We start from the raw sequence: 21,387 nt of genomic DNA on the forward strand, positions 1-21,387 counted from the left end.
CTGGACGCGTTCCAAGCCCGTCTTCGATGCGCATTCGCCCTTTCAGGTGAAACGTCCTCTAGGTATACTCGAGGCCACTTGTAGTTGGCGTTTGTCGTAATTCTACCCAACGTTTCTTATATTCATTTTTTATTGTTTGCGCCATTAGGAAACAGAACATGAAATGTCCACGATCTTCGCACGTTTGTCAATTGAACATCGTGCATGTGTATGACCGTCTGGTAACATGGCACTCTGCTTGTTTTCTGGCATTTGTCTTAATAGCGATGCATATGTAGATTCCTTTCGTGTAGTCGAATCGGAATGCAATCTGTTGGCATACGCCGGACGGTTTCTTCTTTTCTTTGTTCTACCACATTGTCACAGTCTCACTTTCGATGTATGCAGCACACGTGGAGCGTCGGAATTATTCCATGTCACACCGGCAGGCCGCCTGACTGTTCAGTATACTGAACGATGAAGACCTTGTGGTAAGCATTGTCTCTTTCCAGCAGCGTTGTCTCATTTACCGATGCGACGAAGCCGTTCCGTTACCTATTAGAACAAATCTTGTCGATATATTTCATTAGGTTTTTGCCGCGGAAACTTGTTACAATTACGGGGCGTGACGAAAAGCCACATCGGAGTGTCTTAATGTAGAAAATGCCACAATTACATGATTTCATCACTATTGCCTTTGTGACAGAGGAATTCGTATGGCTAATAAGGCTAGAGGTAGTAATCAGACAAGTACTAATTATTAAATTGAGAGAACAATCTTTAAGCCCCAAGTCGGATGACTGAACCCTAATGCAAGGCCCAAACCTAACATCGAAGGTGTTCATACGCAGTTCTAGACATGCAGCAATTGCAAGCTGCTGTATAATTTCTGCAGGGTAGTAAATTCTGGTCGATTTCTACCGCGAAATCCAGAAAGGACCACCGTACGCCCTGTCATGCATCTGGCATCTGGCAGCGAGGTCCTTGTCCGGACAAGGACCTCGCTGAGGATACCCAATTTTTGAAATAAGTTATACCATGTGTTTGGCGCATGATAGCCTACGTCGCTTATGCGCCATAAAACCCAATACAATACAATACAATGCATCTGGCATACGCCCGTAAGCAAAGCCACTGTTTTAGGCTAATTGACTACTTCCAGATAGGTGTTAAGCGAAGTGTAGCACTTCCTTCTGTATTCCTTTTAGTGGAATGAGTTTTCTCATCTATATTGCTGGCATGAATTTAACGATTTACCTTTGTTTCAGAAAAATAAATGCCGGTTTGCGAACGGTGTCCAGGTGTGTTCGTGTTTCAATGCATGAATTATTGCAGTTAAACGTCCAAGGGAGACAGCTTTGGTTGATAAAACGAATTAGAAGGCACCCTTTATTGACAAAACACGCTTTCTTCGTTGTTCCTTGTTTTCGGAACTGTAAAATTGTTTGCACAGAGGTGGTGCCTTACGAACACAGTCATTGTCCAATAGAAAAATGATAGACTGTTACACATTTCCGCAAATAGGTGTAAGTGTGGGAGTAATAGACAGGTTTGGTGCCCTTATTCCCTTCTAAGGGTGTAAATCGTTCTACAGTCTGGGAGGCAAAGGTTTAAGAACAAACGCAGTGTCACGGCAACATTTTTTTCATTTTAGGCACCGCCCACTTTTCCACGGAAAATTTCACACTTCTTCACGCACAAATTGAGTAATGTTGCTCCCATATGGGAGCACTTAACTCATAAATTCCGAGCAGCGGAGCAAGAGACACATTAAAAAAGTATACGCCATTTGGGAGGGTGTATCTTGTTCTGAAACAATGATTGCTGCCTGTCTCGCTTGCACCTGCCTTTATTTACAGTACACCCTGCAGCGCCGAAGCATTATAGCAGGGGAGTGGGTACAACATGAAGTGACTAGCACGAGAATATAATCACACAAAAGGGAGGGATGACAACGGAGGAATGCACCAAGATAAAAATAAGTACATGAAAAAAGTACATGAAAAAAGTACACGAAAAAAGTACATGAAAAACAGTGCAAGAAAAACAGTGCAAGAAAAAAGTTCATTCATCCTGCAGTCATTAGTTTGGAAGACGATTGCAATTACAAATCATTGATTAGTCTTAAAAATGCATCCCGAGGAGCACTCACAACTTCAACTGGCAACTTATTCCATTCCGAAATACTGCGGGGAAAAAAAGAAAACTTCATATAGTTAGTTTTGCAGGAAATTTCACGTATTTTGAAACTGTGGTCTCTTCTGTTTGATATATAGTGGGGTGCTTTAAGGTATTTTAGCTTGTCAATGCCTGTCGCGTCAGTGTATATTGCGTGCAGAAGTTTCAGTCGGTGCTTCTGACCTCTTATCTGTAAGGGCTCTAGTCCGATGTGTTTCTTTATTTCTTTATTGCTTCTTGAAAGCTCTGCGCACGCGACTTTTCTGTGAAGAGGGCCGTGTCACGTGATAGCTCATGGCCGTTGCTTGAAAGGAAAGGGAAGGCGCGCATTAATATAAATGATTGGTGCTGCTCCCCCGGAATCAGAACCACTACGCTTGTACAAATTAACCAAGTGGCAAAAAAAAAACGGAAGTTACATCTGTGGTAAGGGATGAATTTCTAAGTCTCACTTTGCAAAATGCGATGCAGAGGAAAAGCAGTCGGGGATATTGTGCTCGAAAAGCCTCTTTTCGAAAAGTTTCGACTCGATTTTACTTTTCTCTCTCTGAAGTTCAATAATTTCATAGGCATCGCTCATGGGTTTTCTCAAGGAACCATTATAGCGCTTTCTATAGGCGGACTTTTGGCCTAAATTTCCGTAGTCCTCCATTACAGCGTGCCTCATAATGAAATCGTGGATTTGGCATGTAAAGCGCCATAATTTAATTTATTTATTATGCGGAATCTCAAACAGCCCTGTTTCCTGTTAAGCACGCACCTGCATTTCTCGCTACGTTTTTCACAGCGTATTACTGCGGCATCCACGCCTGTCACGTGACCGCAATCCACCCGGACAATGCACAATCCACGTACAGCCAGGACCCGGTCAAGACGCGAGTTTCCCGTCAACGCCGTCGGCGTCACTTCTATCCATCGATGGTGGCGCCGCCCTAGCGTTAGCGGCAGACGCGCGGTCTCATTGTAATTGTAGCCTCAGAAACATAATTTTTTCTCTTAAATTCAACAAAATTCATTTACACTAGTCTAGGGGTTGTCTCATACACGGATTTCAGCGTTTCACGTGCGTTTCAACAGACGGAATTGCAGTTGGCCCCGAGCTAAAGCTTCCTCTTTCGTGTTTGCGGTTTGCAGCGCGCTCTACTGTGGCATCCACGGCCGTCACCTGAGCAGACTACCGCCGTCGTACGATGGCCCGTACGCCGGCAGCTGGCCCTAATGTATGCGGTAAGAGCAGACGTCGAGTTCACCTATAGCGACTTTAGTTAGGATGAAAAAAAAATAGTTAACTAGCCTTTAAAACAGAAACCTGCAACTTTTACCCAACTCGGTTTCAAGGTATTTTGTCCAGTATATGCTTAGTACTTCTTTGCATTAGAGAAGGCCATGTTTCCCCGTTACGTCATCACTATACGCAACGACGCATCGCGTTGACCATCAAAGTGCAGTCGACGCGATCCAAGCCAGTTTTCGGTGTGTATTTTATGCTACTTAGCGTTTACAGTAATTCTACCCAACGTTGTCAATATACATCTCCCTTACATGCGCCATCAGGGCATAGGTGATGAAATGTGCATGATCTTCATACGATTCTGTGAATTGAACATCGTGCATGCATATAACCAACTGGTAACTGGGCACTGTGCTTGCCTTCTGCCTTTTGTCTAACTAGTGGTGTATATACCTATCCCTTTCGTGTAGTACGCTGCTATACAATTTCTGCAGAATAATAAATTGTCGCCGATTTCTCCATAAAACCAAGGATGAACGGTCGTACATACTGCCACGCCTTTGGCATACGCCCATCAGCGAAGTCACTATTTTAGACTATTTAACTACTTCCAGATACCCTCCATTTTCTTTTTAGTTTAGTGACTTTTCTCTCGAATATTGCTGGCATGAATTTTGCAATTTAGATTTTCATAGGAGCTAAGATGATCGCTTCTGACGCTCGGCAATGACACCTCAGGCCTTCTTGACAATAATGCTTCTTAGGAGTATGTGTCGCATCTAGCTACGTGAGCTGTAATATATACACCGCAGTATATATATATATATATATATATATATATATATATAAACAGAGCCGAAAGGGGTAAAAGTGAGTAAGGAGCTCAATTACTCTAATTCATACACAGGTGTAAGTGTGGGAGTAAGAAGACAAGTTTATACCCTTATTCACTTCTATTTGTGTGAATTACTTTGCAGAATAATAAGCAAATACTTAAGAACGAACGCAGTGCCACGGCAACATTTTTTTTTCAGCGGCTACTCACTCGTGGAGCATGTTCTCTCTTCTTTATGCACAAATTGAGTAAAGCTGCTCCCACTTGGGAGTAAAATAACTCAAAAACACTGAACTGCAGTGGTAGAATATACGCTCTAAAGAAGTATACACCATTTCGGAGGGTGTATCTTGTTTCGAAACAATGAGTGCTGCCAGTCTCGCTTGCGGTTATTTTCTTGAAACCTGTACGCTCGTCATTTTTCTCTGAAGGGTGCCATGTCACGCGGATAACCTACATGTCTGTTCGCGGCCGGATATTCCCGGCCATACAGCTTTAAAGGAAAGGTAAAGCGCGCAACATGTATATATATTCAGAACCGCCACGTGTCTACGAGTGAACGAAATGACGAAAAGAAAAAGGGTCACATCTGCAGTAAGGGATAAAGTTCTGTCTCGCTTTGCAAAATACGATGAAGAGGAAAAGCGGTCCGACAAACAGGTGGCTGGAATATTCGAAAAGTATTCGGCCCTTCATACACGCAACGCTCCCGCCAATTTTCAATAATTTTTTATATATTTCAGGCCTAAAATGAAAATTTCGCTTGCTAGAGTCGATGCAATTTTGCTGTCTCAAGTACAACAATGTCTTTAAAATTTCAATGCGGTTTTCTCAGGAAAGAATTTCTGAATTTTGTATGCACTTAAGTAAGCGGAGTTTCGGTCTAAACTTCCGGAGCCACGCCCCCCCCCCCGCCCCCCTGAGGCGTGCCTCATAAAGAAATCGTGGTTCTTGCACTTGGGTGCACAGGATATTATTTAATTTATTACGCGGAATTGGAAACAGCCCCGAGCTAGAGATTCCGGTTAAAGAGGCACATGCTTCCATTGCTACGTTGTATACGCGGGTTACTGTGCTTTCCACGGTCGTCACGTGACCGCAATCCACCCATACAATTCACAGTCGACGCACTACCAGGCCCCGGTCAAAACGCGAGTTTCCCGCAAACGCCGTCGGCGGCGCTTCTATCCAGCGATAGTGGCGCCGCCCTAGCGTTAGCTGTGTGCGCACGATCTCATTACTACAGCCCAAGGAATATAACTGCTTCGCTCTAATTCCCCAAATTTCATACAAATAAGTCCAGTAGCCATCTCATAACAGCATTGCTGCCTTTTACCTGTATTTGAACAGGCGGAATTGAAGTTTGCTACGAGCCAAACCCTACTCTCTCCTGGTTATGGTTTCCAGCGCGGCCTACTGTGGCATCCACGGCCGTCACTTGACCGGACCTCCGACGTCGTACGAAGGCCCGTATGCCGGCAGCTGGCCCTAAGGTATACGGTAAGAGCAGACGTCGAATTCACCTGTAGCGGCCTTAATTACAATTCAAAAACTAATTGTTAACAAGCCTTTAAAAACAGAAAACTTCCCCCTTTCCCCAGAGGGATTTTATGGTATTTTGCCAAGTACATGACAAATACTTGTTTGAACTCGACACAGTCATGTTCCGCCGTTCGCTCGTCTCAATATATATTCATTGTTTAGAAGATGCGCCATGAGGGAACATACAGTGAAATGTGCACGTTCTTCGTACGTTTGTCAGTCAAGCATCGTGCATGTATATGACCACCTGGTAACGTGGCACTGTGCTTCCTTTCTGGCATTTGTCTAACTGGCGAAGCATACATACATTCCTTTCGTGTAGTCCAGTCAGATTACTGTTGGTTGAGACAAGCGACGGTTCTTTTTTTTTCTGTTCTGACCTTTTCTCTAACTCTTCGCTTTCGATCTCTGCAACACACGTGAAGCATCAGGATTTCTCCGTGTCACACCGGCAGGCTGGATGAATGCCCAGCACAGCATGTCGTAGATATTCTGGTAAGCTCAGTTTATTTCAAGCAGCGTTGCCTAATTTACTGATGCGATAAAATGGTTACGTTAATTATTATCACAAGCCTTATCGATATATTTCATTATTGCCGCGAAAACTTGTAATATTTACAGGGTGTTACGAAAAGCGTCATCGAAGTGTCTTAATGATTCTACACTTACATCGCGATTGCTTTGATGACAGATGCATTCATATGGCTGATAAGACTAAAGGTAGTAATCAGACAAGTACGGATTATAAAATTGAGAGAATAATTTTTAAGCCCGAAGTCGGACAAGCGAACCCTAATGCAAGACCTGAAACCTAACTTCCGAGGTGTTCATGACCAGTTCTAGACATGCAGCAATCGCATGCTGCTGTACAATTTCTGCAGGGTAATAAATTCTCGCCGATTTCAACCGCAATATCGAAAAGGGACCACCGAACACCCTGTCACACATTTGGCATAAGCCCAAGAGCAAAGTCACTGTTTTGGACTATTTGACTACTTCTAGATTCTTTTTATTGTAATGAGTTTCCTAATGTCTGTTGCTGACATGAATTTAACGGTTTACGTTTGCATCAGAACATAAATGCCGGATGCTATAACGGTGTCCAGGTGTGTTTGTATTTCAATGCACGAATTAGTGCAGCTAAACATCCAAGTTAGAAAGAAGAAAGAAGAAGAAAGAAAGAAGAAAAAGAAGTGGAAATTAGTTGTGTAGTAAACGCTCAATTTGAAAAATATTGCGTTAAAGTATGATGCAGGGGAAAGGTGGTCCGAAATAAAGGCGTCGGGGATATATTGTATTCGAAAAGCCTCCGTCACTTCATTTACACAAGATGCAAACTTACCATCTTACGAGAAATTTGGTAAGTAGTTCAGATTCGAAATAAAAAATTTCTTCGATATAAAGAGTCACTACAAAAATAACTTTATCTCCCAAGTTCAACAATTTCGTTCGCATTGGTCTAGCGTTTTTTTGTGCGTGTGTGTGTGTGTGTGTGTGTGAAGCAAGCACCCGCTTTCTTCACTTCATTTTACAGCGCGGGTTACTGTGGCATCCACGCTCGTCACGTGACCGCTATCCATCCTGACAACGCACAGTCGACGTACAACCAAGCCCCCGTCAAGACGAGAGTTTCCCGTCAACGCCGCCGGTGGCGCTTCTATCCAGCGATGGTGGCGCCGCCCTAGCGTTAGAGGTACCCGCACTGTCTCGTCATTCTACACCAAGAATATAACTTTTTCTCTCAAATTCTACAAATTTCATTCAAATAACTCCACGATTTGTCATACTGAAACATTTCTGCCTTTTACATGCATTTCAATTGGCGGATTCCTGGTTGCTGGTTGCAGTTTTCAGCGCGGTCTACTTTGCCATCCACGGCCGTCACGTGACCGGACGTCGGGCGTCGTGCGAGGGTCCTTATGCCGGCAGCTGGCCTTAGTCAGTGCGGTAAGAGCATACTTTAAATTCATGTATAGCAGCGTTAATTGGAATTCAGAAACTAATAGGTAACTATAGCCTCTAGAAAAACAGAAAACTGTCACCTGTACCAAAAGACGTTTTATGGCATTTTGCCAAGTATATGTGTAATACTCGTTTGAACTAGACACGTTTATGTACCACAGTTTCCTCGTCGCAATACGCATCGATGCGTCGCGTTTACGATCAAATGTGAACTCGACGCGTTCCAAGCGAGTCCTCGATACGCATACGCGCTTCTAGGTGAAACGTCTTCTCGGTACTCGACGCTACTTGGCGTTTGCCGTAATTCTACACAACGTTGTTTATCTTCATTTTTCGAAGACCCATCCTCATGGCACACATCATGAATTGGGCATGATGTTCAGCACGTTTACGTGAATCCAACATCGCGCTTGCATGTGACTATTTGGTAACGTAGCACTGTGCTTGCCTTCTTTCATTTGCCTAACTAGCATCGTATATATAGATTCCTTTCGTGTAGTCGAATCAGAATGCAATCGCTTGGCATACGCGGAACGGTTTTTTTGTTTTTCTTTTCTGCCCTTTTCTCTTATGAGGAAGCTTTAGCTCGGGCCCAACTCCGACTCGGCCTATTCAAATACATATAAAACGCAAAAACGTTTTGCCGAGATAACCCCTGAACCGATTTTATTGAAATTTGTTGCATTTGAGAGAGAAATTTAAATTCCAGTGACTGTTGGAAGCGGAATTTCGGTTAAGGGCCTGGACTTTGTTAAAAAAATGTTTCAAATATTCGACCGGTAAAAAAGTAGAAGCACGAAGTTTACAAATTCATAGCTATGCAACAACAACAGATATCGCGGTTCTGTAAACGGTATCCATTAGATCATTCAAAGCGGACAAATTCGCCATGTCATTTTCCATTTTATGTGAATTTGTTACGTTGGTTACAAGGGTTCTGCAAAAGGTGTATTTCCATATTACTAATTTTTTTTTATTCATGTGCAACATATGAATTTTGTTCGGTTTAGTTGCTCTTAGATGCAATTCACAGAATTGTATTATCACTTTTCGTTGTTGAGTTAGAGTTGTAAACTTGATAGTGTCGTTTTCTGAAAATTTTCGATTTTTGCCAATTTCTGATAAAAAATTGACAGCCTAACTCAAAAATTCGAAACCAACAGTCCCTAGATTTTAAGTTTTCTTTCAAGTACAACAAACCGCGTCAAATTTGGTGCAGTGGTTGCCGAGAAGAACGAATTATCCTTTTACATGCACTTAGATAGGAGCACCTGAGCTCGGGCCCAACTTGACTGGGCCTATTCAAATACATGTAAAACACAAAAACGTTTTTCTGAGATAACCCCCGAACTTATCTTAGTGAAATTTGTTGCATTCGACAGAGAAAGTTAAATTCTAACGACTGCTGGAAGCGCAATCTTCATTTAGGACCTACATTTTAAAAATTTTCAAAAACTCGGAAGTTTGAAAAACACAGAAGCAATAAGTTTACAAAATAATAGCTCTGCATCGAGAACAGATATCGCGGTTCTGTAAACGGCATCCATTTGATCATTCAAGGCGGACAAATTCTACATAATCAGATTTTTGCCAATCTTTAATGAACAGTTAACGACCTACGTCAAGAATTCCAATGCAACAGTCACTAGATTCTAAGTTTCTTTTTTTTTTTGAATGCAACCAACCACGTCAAATATACAGCAGGGGTTTTCGAGAGAAACGCAACTGCCGTTTTACGTGTATTTAGATAGGAGCACCCGAGATAAAGCTTCACTTCCCCTTGATGGACAAAACGTGCAGGCTTCGTTGTTCACATAGACAACGCGCAAACCAATATTTTAGAATTTTTTTTAGCTATTTCATGCCTTGAATGAAAATTTTCATTGTTTTCATAGAGTCAATACAATTTAACTTCTCTCTCAAGTTCAACTTAATTCGCATCGGTCCAGTGGTTTTCTCAATGAAGCATTCCTCCCTTTTGTATGCATTCAAGTAGGCGGAATCGAAAACCGCCCCAAGTTGAAGTTTCCTGTTTAGCACGAACCTGGGCTTTCATCTCTGCGTTTTACAGCGCGGGGTATTCTGGCATCCATGGTCGTCACGTGACCGCAATCTTACCCGGGCAATGTGCAGTCGACGTGAAAAACAGGCTCCGGTCAAAACGAGACTTTTCCCTTCAACGCCGTCGGCGGCGCCTCTAGCCAGCGATGGTGGCGCCGCCCTAGCGTTAGCTGTACACGCACGATCTCGTTACTACAGCCCCAAGAATATAACTTCTCTCGAATTCTACAAATTTCCCACGAATAAGTCCAGCAGCTATCTCATAAAAGGATTACTGCATTTTACATGTATTTAAAAAGGCAGCACTGCCTTTGGCGATGAGCTAAAGCTTCCTCTGTCCTGGTTGCGTTTTGCAGCGCGGTCTACTGTGGCATCCACGGCCGTCACGTGACAATATGTCCGTTTTGATGCGAGGGTACGTATACTGGCAGCTGGCCTTAGTCTATGCGGTAAGAGCAGACCTTGAATTCACGTATAGCGGCCTTAACTATAATTGAACAAACTAATAGTTAACTAGCTCTTAAAGAAACAGAAAACTGCCGTTTTTACACAAGTCGGTTACAGGTATTTTACCCGGTACATGTCTTTTACTTGTTTGCACTCGACACTGTCATGTTCCGCCAGGACGTCATCACTAAAAGCGAAGTGCAAGGCGCCCTTTATTGACAAAACATAGATTCTTCGTTGTTCCTTGTCCTCGGTAATGTGAAAATTCTTGTACACAGAGGTGGTGCCTTACGAATACTTAGTCATTGTCAAATAGAAAAGTGATAGATTTCTTTCGTTATGGGACAATGATCCACCTCCGGTGGTGATTGCCCCTGACGCTCACCAACTACACCCCAAGTCTTCTTAACATGCTTCCATAGCTGTATGTGACCCGTAGAGGTGCGTGACCTTTAAAATATGCACCTTAATAAATAAATGAGAGTGTAAATTGGTGTATAAATCGCACCCTTACAAAATGAGTTTAAGCGTGGCAGTAATGCACCAAAAGGACTTCTTCTTGCGCAAGTTGGCGCTAAGATTTCCTAGGTATACTTTGTGGCGCAACATACATTTCTTTTGGCTGTCCCAAGTTTTTCTCTCCCAAGTTCAGCAATTTCATTCCCATCGGTCCAGCAGTTTCCTCAGTCAAGAATTTTTGCCTTTTGTGTGCACTTAAGTATAGAAGGAACCGCAAACTGCGCCGAGCTAAAGACTCCTGTTAAGCAAGCGCATGCTTTCCTCGCTACGATTTATAGCGCGGGTTACTGCGGCATCCACGGTCGCCACGTGACCGCAATCCACCCGGACAATGCACAGCCGACGTACAACTAGGCCCCAGTCAAGACCCTAATTTCCGATCAACGCCGTCGGCGCCGCTTCTGTCCAGCGATGGTGTCACCGCCCTAGCGTCAGCGCTGCGCGTACCATAGTATTACTATATCCCCAAGAATATAAATGTTGCTCCCAAATTCAAGAAATTTCATTCACATTAGCCCAGGGATTGACTCGTCAAAAGATTTGTCTTTCAAATGCATTTGAACAGGTCGAATCGCAGTTGGTTTCTTTATAAGGCTTAAACTTTCTCGGTTACGGTTTGCAGTGCGCTCTACTGTGGCATCCACTGTGTCAGCGGACTCACCGCCGATGTCGTACGGAGGTCCAAATGTCGGCAGCTGGCCCTATAGTCTTTGCGGTAAGAGCATACCTTGTATTCCCGTATACCAGCCTTTAGGAATCAAACTGATAGCTAACCAGCCTTTAAAGAACAGTAAGCTATCGCTTTTACAAAAATGTGTTCCAAGTTATTTTTCACGGTACATGTTTAGTACTTGTTTGCACTCGACACGGTCATGTTCCGCCGTGACGTCATCGCCATACGTATCGACGCATAGCTTTGACCATCAAGTCTGCAATCGACGCGTTTCAAGCCAGTTTTCGGTGTGCGTTCCCGCACGCATTGGAACCTGAATCTCGGTGCTAGATGCTACTTAGCGTTATTTACTTGAATTCTGCACAAGGTTGTATATATTCATTTTTCGTAGATTTGCCATCAGGTCACAGATTATGAAACGTGCATGATCTTCATACGTGTATCTGAATTGAACATCTTGGATGCATATGACTCTTTAGTAACGTGGCACTGTGCTTGTCTTCTGCCGTTTGTCCAGCTAGCAATGTATATATAGATTCCTTTCGTGTAGTCTAATCAGAACTAAACGAGATTTAGGTCTATAAAAGCCACCAGCGAACACTTTTGTAATTGATGTACTAGGAAGGGTACATTAATCGCATCCGCGCGGAAGCACGGAGAAATTAGCGCTTCATCGGTAAAGATGAACGGCTTGCATTCGCGCCGAAAGCTAAGCTCAGCGAGTTTCGAATAAGACTTTTGATTCACTCAGTGCGAACTAAAAAGATGTTATACGTCAATGGAACAGTGCCTGTACTTTCAATCTTTAAAGTCGCACGGTGTTTGTGATTTTGTTATTTGTCTAACCACGAACGTTTATACATTACATTACAATCTGTTAAGATGCGTGCACCGTTTGTTTGTGTTTTTTCATGTGCATTTGTTTTCATTTCGATGTCGTTTTCTGCAGGAGCGTGGGCTGTTCGGATGCTTCCATGTCATACTGCCAGCAGTGCGAACGCCGAACACCAGACGTCGCCAACGTCGTAAGTTCGATCGTTCTTAGCCGTGCGTTCTTACGAAACCTTAAAACCCGTTATTAGCATTCATTTTCTTGCGTCAGCGTAACATTACATATCAATTACAGACAAAAGACCTGTTAATTGCAATCTACGAAGATCTCGAGGCAATGTTTTCCAATGTTGACGCTCCAAATTTCACTTCTACAATGTTAACAGAGGTTCGAAATTTTCGATTAGATTTGTCCCTGTCGAAAACAAGGTTGGGGAAGTTATGCGTGCTCAATTAAAATTATATTTCTTTTTGATGGCAACAGATTCCTGTCACTGAAAGCAATATAATGATACCCGAGCCTTATGCTCATGTCGATGTCACTTGTCTGTCCATTACTGCAGGAATTCTGCGCAGTTTCGGATGTCGTGACCATTCGGAACGATCGGGCCACTGGAGGCCGAGTTTTCATTTCAGGAACTTCGAGGTAAGCTGATACAGCTGGTTCTATAGGACGTATAAAATTCTTGAAAAAATGGACCATGGCGGGTTGCACAATTCTACTCTTGAACCGGATTACTAGCGGGGGTTTCGCTTGAGAAATGAACTGAATTGGGTACATCAACCGATTTCGCTATTATGCTAACGACTGACGTAACTTTAGGACACACGTTGACATTTGAGAACTTATGCAGCGCTCTGACTGCTCGTCCAGCCTATCGCTTATCGTGGACGACGGTGCTTTCTTTTTCCGTGTGCCGCCGCCAAAGATGCTGACTCACTGCCAAGCCGACGCCCAGAGCCGGGGCTGCTCACATAGCCACGGTCCGCGCGCACGGTTCTTTCGCGCGAAGCGACGTTCAGAACCCTGCGATGCGATATCGCATGAACGCAGTCACGTTGCCATATTTCGGATTTCGCGGGCTTTCCTTAAACGCAAAAGACAGCTTCGTGTTGTCCCTTTCTTCGAGTCTCGTGTTCTCCTGGGGCAACTCCCCAAAATCATGGAATGACTAACTGGCCTACACCCCCACTCTGCTATGCAGCGTTTACGCTTCCACAAAAAGTTGGATCGGTTGTCTCAGAATACCCTCTACAACGCAACGAAACGCAATTGGCCCTTAAGTTAATATAGAAATGTTTCTATAATTAATCTTAGTTAATGGACTAATTAAGCGGAATATAAAGAAATATACTCTAACGATCGAGCGCCCCATGATGGCAAACCATATGCCTTTGGTTTCAAGTAACTGCGGCTAACCACCTAAGTCCTTGGTTCAAGTTACGTGAAGCAACCTGTATTTCTATCTCATCAAATTCATCATCTCACCCCACCATTTCACTGAACCAAAACACATGTCCTGGCGCTCTTTGGCCTTAGATGCCCTTGCGCCAGTAAACTTCGATCATCATCAGCATCATCATCATCATCATCATCAAATGCGTTCCTTTATAGGTAAGCGAACACCCATGCGTAACAAAATCCATGCTAACAATAATAAACTTAAAGAAAAACACTGTTAGCTGCAGTCTCCCGCAGATACAACTCGTGAAGCAGCATTTAGCATGTGCCTTTGCTCTGTTGCCATTACGTCACCAGTATTCGCCTCCGCCTTCTCCGAAAGCAAGCGCCCTTTTCGATGTGATTCGTGGTTCCTCCCCGGCGAGAAGTGGAATTTGGCGTGGGGTGGTGAGCTTTTCTCCGCACTGCTTATTAATCAAATAGTCATCACTGCACGGCGACAAGCTGTTCGTTTTGCCAGAACTTTCGTTACTGTACCGTTGAACACTCTCGCACTTGGTTACGCACAAGTGGACTGAACGTGCTCTTATAACAAACTCTTAAGTAAAAGCTGCGCGGGAGCTTTATACTGAACTGCGTGGTAACCACAACAGCGACGCTATCTCTGTCATTAAACGTGGGTGGCAGAGGGGAAGTCGGAAGCGGCTTCACAAATTTTTACAGGCGTAAGAAATGTACTTCAGAGAAATTACGACGTGATTGTACTCCGTAATGGAGAAAATTCTGGCTTGGTATCAGCTCACCACATCCATATGTTTGCAAATTTCGCGGAGTTCTTGTTCACATGGCCAGACCGACCACTCATCTAGGATACAGACAGATCCTGCTACGTCTAGATCGCTCGGTGAGCCAGCAGAGACGCGTCCTTGTAGCAGGACAAACCGTGGCTGGGGCATAAGGACAACGCACCAATTACGTCGCAATGCTATGCAGCAACTGGTCCACAGGGATGTAGCCCTCCTGTCCTCCAGATTCTGATTACACTGAGTATTCTTTTACTCCCCGAGCTTTAGGGGCTTATCAGGAGTGCCAGTTTTGAAGGCGTCGTAGCTATCCAAACAACCGTAACAACGCCTCCACCCCCGCCCCGCTCCAGATGAATCCGTCCAGCAGTGCATCTAATCGTGGCGGAGGAAGACGCAAAAGTGTCACAACGGAGGGGAATTACTTTCGAGGTAATCGCTACCCGTGGGGTAGTTTGTGAGTCATGACGTTGTAGCAGCGCACTTTAATTAGACACTTTCACGCACGCATGAAACGTACGTGTCCTCCTCCTGATTTGCGTGAAGGTGTCTATTTCAAGCACCCTTCCTCGTCAGTAACCTTAAGCGGGCGCAAGAGGGCTTTAAGAAGGGACATTCAACGATTATGTTCAAAAGGGGTGTTCCAGGGCCCCTTTCAGTTGCAGCAGCAGTTGCATGAACGAAAAGGCAGCTGTGGAAACTTCGTCTTTGGCTTTGCTAAGGTGGTGCCAGTTGTGTTTTAGAAATACATTCTTTACAGTAAAAGTACACCCGTTACAACAGACCCGCATATCGCATAATTTGGGATATAACCGACCATTTTTCTTCTACCGGTATTATCGCTACAATAATTTCTGCTTCTAAAGGGGTGCAGACATATTTTTGTCTGATCTTTTGCTTCAAACGAAAGCTCAGTACCTCTGAACAGCCACTGTTAATCCTCGCAGCGCCCGTAATAATTTATTAGAATAGCTTTTAAATATAGGTCGAGAGTATTTGGTCGTGCATATAGGCTGATGGCTCATTTTTTGGTAACACTTCTTCTCAACAAAATCGAGGCTTGCCTATATTCGAACAAATACGGTAGCTTCGAAACTATAGCGTACGGCGCTTCAAAAACAACCCGTGAAAATCGCAAAATGCATAGTTTTGATGACGCTTTATTTCTCGTCCTATCGATTGCACGATGCAGCCGAGCCGTTTCACGTGCTATGCAGCCAAGCCGTTTCACGTGCTTTTCAGCCAAGCCGTTTCACGTGCTTTTCAGCCAAGCCGTTTCACGTGCTTTTCAGCCAAGCCGTGTCACGTGCTTTGCAGCCAAGCCGTTTCACGTGCTTTTCAGCCAAGCCGTTTCACGTGCTTTGCAGTGCAGCATTACTGCCGCGTCCGGCACAGACGCAACTTCCCCGCCGAAGAACACTGGAGCGGCGGCCACCGAACCGCCTGCCTTATAAATGATCGGCAACTTCATCAATGCAGGCTGAATGAACCGACCTGCAGGTGAACGGGACAGTTTCGTTTTCTGAATATTCTCGATTGTTGCCAATCTTTAATAAACAATTGACGACCTAGATCGAAAATTCCATACCAACAGTCGCTAGATTTTAAGTTTTTCTTATAAGTGCAAGCAACACGTCCAATTTAGTGCAGGGGTTGCCGAGAAAAACGAATTGCCGTTTTACTTGTTTTTTAGATATGAGCGCCCGAGCTAAAGCTTCCCCTTAATGGACAAAACGTGCAGGCTTCGTTGTTGATTGTTAGCGGAAGGATAAAAATTATCTTTCTTTGCACATAGGTGGTGCCTTACGAATACATAGTGATTTTTACATAGAGAAATGGTGGGCTGATTTTTTCGTAATTAGTGACCAAGCTCCTGAGGTGAATGCTCCTGACCCTCGGCAACGACACTTCAGGCCTTCTTAACAATCCTCCTTAGGTGTGTGTGTCCCGTCTAACTGCATGACCTGTAGAATGTAGACCCATAAATAATAAGGGTGTAAACTGTTCTGCACCTCGCACGTTTACGAAAAAAAAAGGTGTAAATTTGCGGGTCATACTACGCTTTACACTCTTTCTCACTTCTAAGGATGTCAATTATATGGCAGAACAGGCCAAAGATTTAAGAACGAACGCAGTGCCACGGCAACTTATTTTTTGTTTTTTTCCACAGTCTACTCTCCCGGGGAGCAATTTCACTCTTCTTTATGCACAAATTTAGTAAAGTTGCTGCCATATCGGAGTAAAATAATTCATACGTAAAGAGTTTCGCTTTCGATTTCTGATTTCGAAGTTGCAGGAATTCCGAAAAGGGATGGAATACACGCTCTAAAGGAGTATACCCAGATTGGGTGGGTGTATCTTGTCCCGAAACATTGACTGCTGCCTGTCTCGCTTGCACCTAATTTCTTGAAAGCTCACATCAATACAGTTTCGTGAACATCGGTCCATTGGTTTCTCAACGAACCATTTCTGCCTTTTCTATGCATTCATGTAGGCGGAATCGGAAACAGCCCCGAGCTGCAGTTTTCTGTTGAGCACGAACCTACTTTAATCGCTACGTTATATAGCGCGGCCTACGGTGGCGTCCATGGTCGTCATGTGACCGCAATACCCCCTCCCCCCCCCCGACAATGCGCAGTCAACGTACAAACAGGCTCCGGTCAAGACGCGTGTTTTCCCGTCTACGCGGCGCTTCTAACCAGCGATGGTGGCGCCGCCCTGGCGTAGATCATCTAGGGGCTCTAGTTAGCTGTGCGCGCAAGATCTCATTATTACAGCCCTAAGAATATTACTTCTTCTCTCAAATTCCACAAACTTCCTACGAACAAGTCCGGCAGCTTTCTCATAAAAAGATTTCTGCCTTTTACATCCATTTGAACAGGTGGCGTTGACGTTGGCTACGAGCTAGAGTAACTGTATATGCTGTCGTGGTAGAGTTACTGTATATGCTGTCGTGGTAGAGTTACAGTAACTCTACTACGAGCTAAAGCTTCCTCTCTCCCGGTTACGTTCGCAGCGCGCTCTACTGCGGCATCCACGGCGGTCCCGTGCCTGAACCCGGATCATCGTACGAGCGTCCGTATGTCGGCGGTTGGCTCATGCGGCGGTAAGAGCAGGCCTTGAATTCACGTATAACGGCCTTAATTGTAATTTAAGAGCGCAATAATAGTTAAATGGCCTTTAAAAAAACAGGAAACTACCACTTTTACACAAGTGGGTTTCAATCTGTTCTGCCCGGTACATGTCTAGTATTTGTTTGCCCTCGACACGGCGATGTTCCCTCATCACAATACGTATCGACGCATCTCGTTGCCCATCAATAGTGCACTCGACGCGTTTCAAGCAAGTCTTCGCTGCGTATTCGTCCCTTCGGCTGAAACACCTTCTCGGTGCTCGATTCTACTTGGAGTTTACCGTAATTTTACCCAACGCTGTTTATATTCATTTTTCGTAGAGGCGCCGTCAGGACACAGATCGTGAAATGTGCACGATCCTCATACGTTTATATCAAATTGACGTCGTACATGCATATGACTATATTTAGTAGCGTGACACTGTGCTTGTTTTTTGCCATTTGTCTAACTAGCAATGTATATATAAATTCCCGTCATGTAGTCTATTCAGATAGCCGTCTATTGATCGACACGCGATGGTTCTTTTTCTTTGTCTCTGTTCCAAAATTTTGACTTAATCTCAATTTCGATCTCTGCAGCACACCTGGGCTCTTGGGATTCCTCCATGTCACTGCAATGTCATTCTAGGTGACAGCCCAGCATTTTACTTGGTCAATTTCGGGGTAAGCTCTCGCGCAGTTTCCAGCAGCGTTGCCTAATTAATGTACAGATATGATGGAGTCGTTGCGTTAACTGTTCGCACAAATCTTATCGACAGATTTCGTGAAACACTGTAACCAAAGCTGACGGTAATTACGGGAAGTTACAAAAAGTCTCATCGAAATGTCTTAACGATCTAGGTCTTATTATTATTTGATTTCGCCGTCATTGCCTTTATCACAGAGACGTGCTTATGAATATATGACTACAATTAAACCCGGATGCAAGACATGAAACCTGACATCCGAAGAGTTCATTACCAGTTCCAGGCATGCAACATTCTCGCATTGGTATACAATTTTTGCAGCTTAATTAATCCTCGCCGAGTTCGACTACAAATCCGAGACTGAACTGCCGTACACCCTGTCACGCCTTTGGCATACGCCCATCAGCGAAGTCGCTCTGTTAGACTATTTAACTACTTCCAGATAGGTTACCCGAAGTGGAACTGATTCTTTCCTCTACTTGGTAGCTTAGCGAGTTTTGCTGTAAATATTCCTGCAATTAACGTTGCGGTCTACGGTTGCGTCGGAGCATGAATGGCGGACAGCGAGCTGTTTCCAGGTGTGTTCGTATTCCAGTGCGCGAAATAGCGCAGTTAAACACCCAAGTTGGAAAGCTTTGCTTGCTAATACGGAGTTCAAGGCACCCTTTATTGACAAAACATGCATCCTTCGTTGTTCCTTGTTCTCGGAAATGCAAAAAATTGTTTGCACAGAGGTACTGCCGTACGAACACATAGTCATTGTCAAATATAGAAATGGTAGACTGTTTTTTTTTTTTCGTTATGAGAGGGAACCACCTCCGGTGGTGATTGGCCCCTGACGGTCAGCTACGACACCCGAGGCATTCTTAACGGGCCTCCTTAGCTGTATGTGAACTGCGTGAACGTGAGGTGTGTAAAACCACACCCTTACACAATAAGAGATTAAGCGTGAGAATAACACATTGATATAGACCTTATACTCCTTTAAGGGTGTAAACTTAGTCTGGGACTCCATAACTGAAGAACCAAAGCACTGCCACAGCCCTTTCTTTTTAACTTCCTTGTATACTATTGTGGAACAAGTTTAGTCTTGTTTATGCACAATTATTTGCTTCCATTTGGGAGTAAAACAACTCGGGAACTACGGACAGTGATTGAAGAGTACGCCATTCGGGCGAGTGTAGCTTGTTCCCAAACAATAGTTGCCGTCGGTCTCGCTTGCGATTGAGAAGGCAACAGGTTTGGCCATGTTGTATAATAGAATACGTGGCGCAATATAAGAACAAAGAACAGATGGAGACATGACAAGCGTTTGTCCCCTCTCGACCCGTCCTTTGTTCTTGCTGCGCTAGGTATTCCGTATATTATGCGTTGCATATTGCAATCACTCAGTTCAGCCCTTGGGCGCGGCCGGGCAGCCACCATTGACCTTTAGCGCAACCACGTGACGTGACGTCACGACAGCCGGAGGAAAAGCTGGGCCCCAACTCGCGCAATGTGCAACGCATTCTTGGCTTAACCAAGCTAAGCCTGGCAATTTTTTTTTTCTTGCGTTTCCATTCTTGAAAGCTCTGCGCTCGCTACTTTTGAGAGTGCCAAGGCACGCCTGCAACGTGCTTGCCGTTCGTGCCCGGAATGTTTCGGGCGTAGAGGTTTAAAAGCAAAGGGAAGGCAGCAGGGAAGACGAACCAGAACTGAGAAAAAAAGAAAACGGAAGTAACACGTATAGTAAAGTACGTATTTCAAAGTCTGACTTTCCAAGGTACACAATGCACCAACTTACCATTTTCCGAAAAATTTCGTAAATATTTCACACCCTAAATATAAAAATTTGCTCGCTATTATAGAGTCAGTACAAATGAGCTTTCTCTCCGAAGTACAGCACTCTCATTCACGTCGTTCAAGCGTTTTTCTCAGTCATGCCTTTTTGCCTTTTGCGTGTATTCATGTAGAAGCAATCGTAGAAGTAGAAGAATCGTAGAATTTACGTAGAAGAAGAAACAGCGCGCATTCCTGTAAAGCACACACCCGCTTTCCTCGCCATTTCGCTAATTTAAGGAAGCGCGTGGATCCGAACACGGTAAGGTACAGAGAAAGTCTTGAAAAGCTCACATAAAAAAAATAACGTGTTTGGTCGATTCCAGCACGAACGAAAAGAAGGAAATAAATGAGAATGGTTTGGCAAGGCCGCATGCAGTCTGTAGTAAAACATGGCACAACAACGAACAATTTATTCAGTAAAATATTTTTAACCGTCCCACGTATACAGGTGGCTATATACGTATTAGCAAACCTCCTTATGCCTCGACACTCACGACAACTGCTGAACTCGGTGACATGGTGTTTCTGCGTTGATCCACGGATTGCTAACACTGTAAAGCTGCGCGTTTCTCCGCGAGAAAGCGGACAACTTTCATGTAGCGCGTGATTGCCGACGTTCGTTTGCATATAGAAAGGGGGTAACGTTAAACGAGTGATGGGCAGCCATGTTAAATGGGTCGTATAAGTGTGCTAGCTTTGCATGAAAAAAAAATAAAAAAGAAATGACAGTAGAAGTGCTTGCAAGTCTATGTTGTTTAAGTGCGTAGGACGTTCGCCCGGTACCATGCGCTATCAAAATTATTTTGAAATGTTTGCAGCGTCCAATACCTCGTTGTTGGTGTCCGTGCATACAGAAGCAGCCTACAACAGGCTTTTTAGAGCCTCAAAATTTGGTGTCTCAACCCCTTTAAGGGTAGCAGCACGTTTTAATTGTAGGCTTCGTATAAGTGCATATAACTAATTCAAGCGTCCGCTCCGCTGGAACTTGCAGTTATTTCAAGCTACTCAGATGAATTCTTCTATCATGAGAAATTTTTCTAAAATTGTTTTATTTATGTGAATTTCTCTTCGTGTATGATGGCCTTACCCACTCCGGTAAAATTGAAGTAGGAGTTGAAATCACGTAAGAACTAACGTAAGTGGCACATGGCATGAAAGCGTGGTGCAAAAAAAGAAAAGTCACCGTATTCTACCCAATGTTGTTTACATTCATATTTGGTAGACGCGCCTTCAGGCCGCAGAAAGTGAAATGTGCAGCATCTTAAATACGTTTATGTGATTTGA

General features: G+C 44.0%; 1 protein-coding gene across 25 annotated transcripts in view; it reads left to right on the plus strand.

Annotated features, from left to right (window-relative positions):
* Window positions 1-21,387, plus strand: part of LOC135920138 (uncharacterized) — a 137,980-nt gene that overhangs the window by 103,467 nt on the left and 13,126 nt on the right. For 6 of the 25 annotated variants that reach the window (XM_070524192.1, XM_070524189.1, XM_070524193.1 and 3 more), the window contains 10 exons: window positions 5,631-5,716; window positions 7,300-7,458; window positions 7,613-7,712; window positions 10,145-10,203; window positions 11,377-11,469; window positions 12,377-12,452; window positions 12,822-12,904; window positions 15,831-15,963; window positions 17,480-17,569; window positions 18,176-18,259. In XM_070524192.1, the coding sequence (XP_070380293.1) occupies window positions 5,631-5,716; window positions 7,300-7,450 (237 nt within the window). In that variant the 3' untranslated portion in view covers window positions 7,451-7,458; window positions 7,613-7,712; window positions 10,145-10,203; ... (4 more) ...; window positions 17,480-17,569; window positions 18,176-18,259. Of the gene's footprint in view, window positions 1-387; window positions 471-3,291; window positions 3,385-5,573; window positions 5,724-6,190; window positions 6,261-7,299; window positions 7,459-7,612; window positions 7,713-10,144; window positions 10,204-11,376; window positions 11,470-12,376; window positions 12,453-12,821; window positions 12,905-15,805; window positions 15,964-17,479; window positions 17,570-18,175; window positions 18,260-21,387 lie in introns of those variants that run through there. The other 19 variants (XM_070524201.1, XM_070524208.1, XM_070524209.1 and 16 more) reach the window with 17 other exon arrangements.

This window comes from Dermacentor albipictus, chromosome 8, assembly GCF_038994185.2.
Source record: "Dermacentor albipictus isolate Rhodes 1998 colony chromosome 8, USDA_Dalb.pri_finalv2, whole genome shotgun sequence".
In the NCBI taxonomy this organism is placed as follows: domain Eukaryota; kingdom Metazoa; phylum Arthropoda; class Arachnida; order Ixodida; family Ixodidae; genus Dermacentor; species Dermacentor albipictus.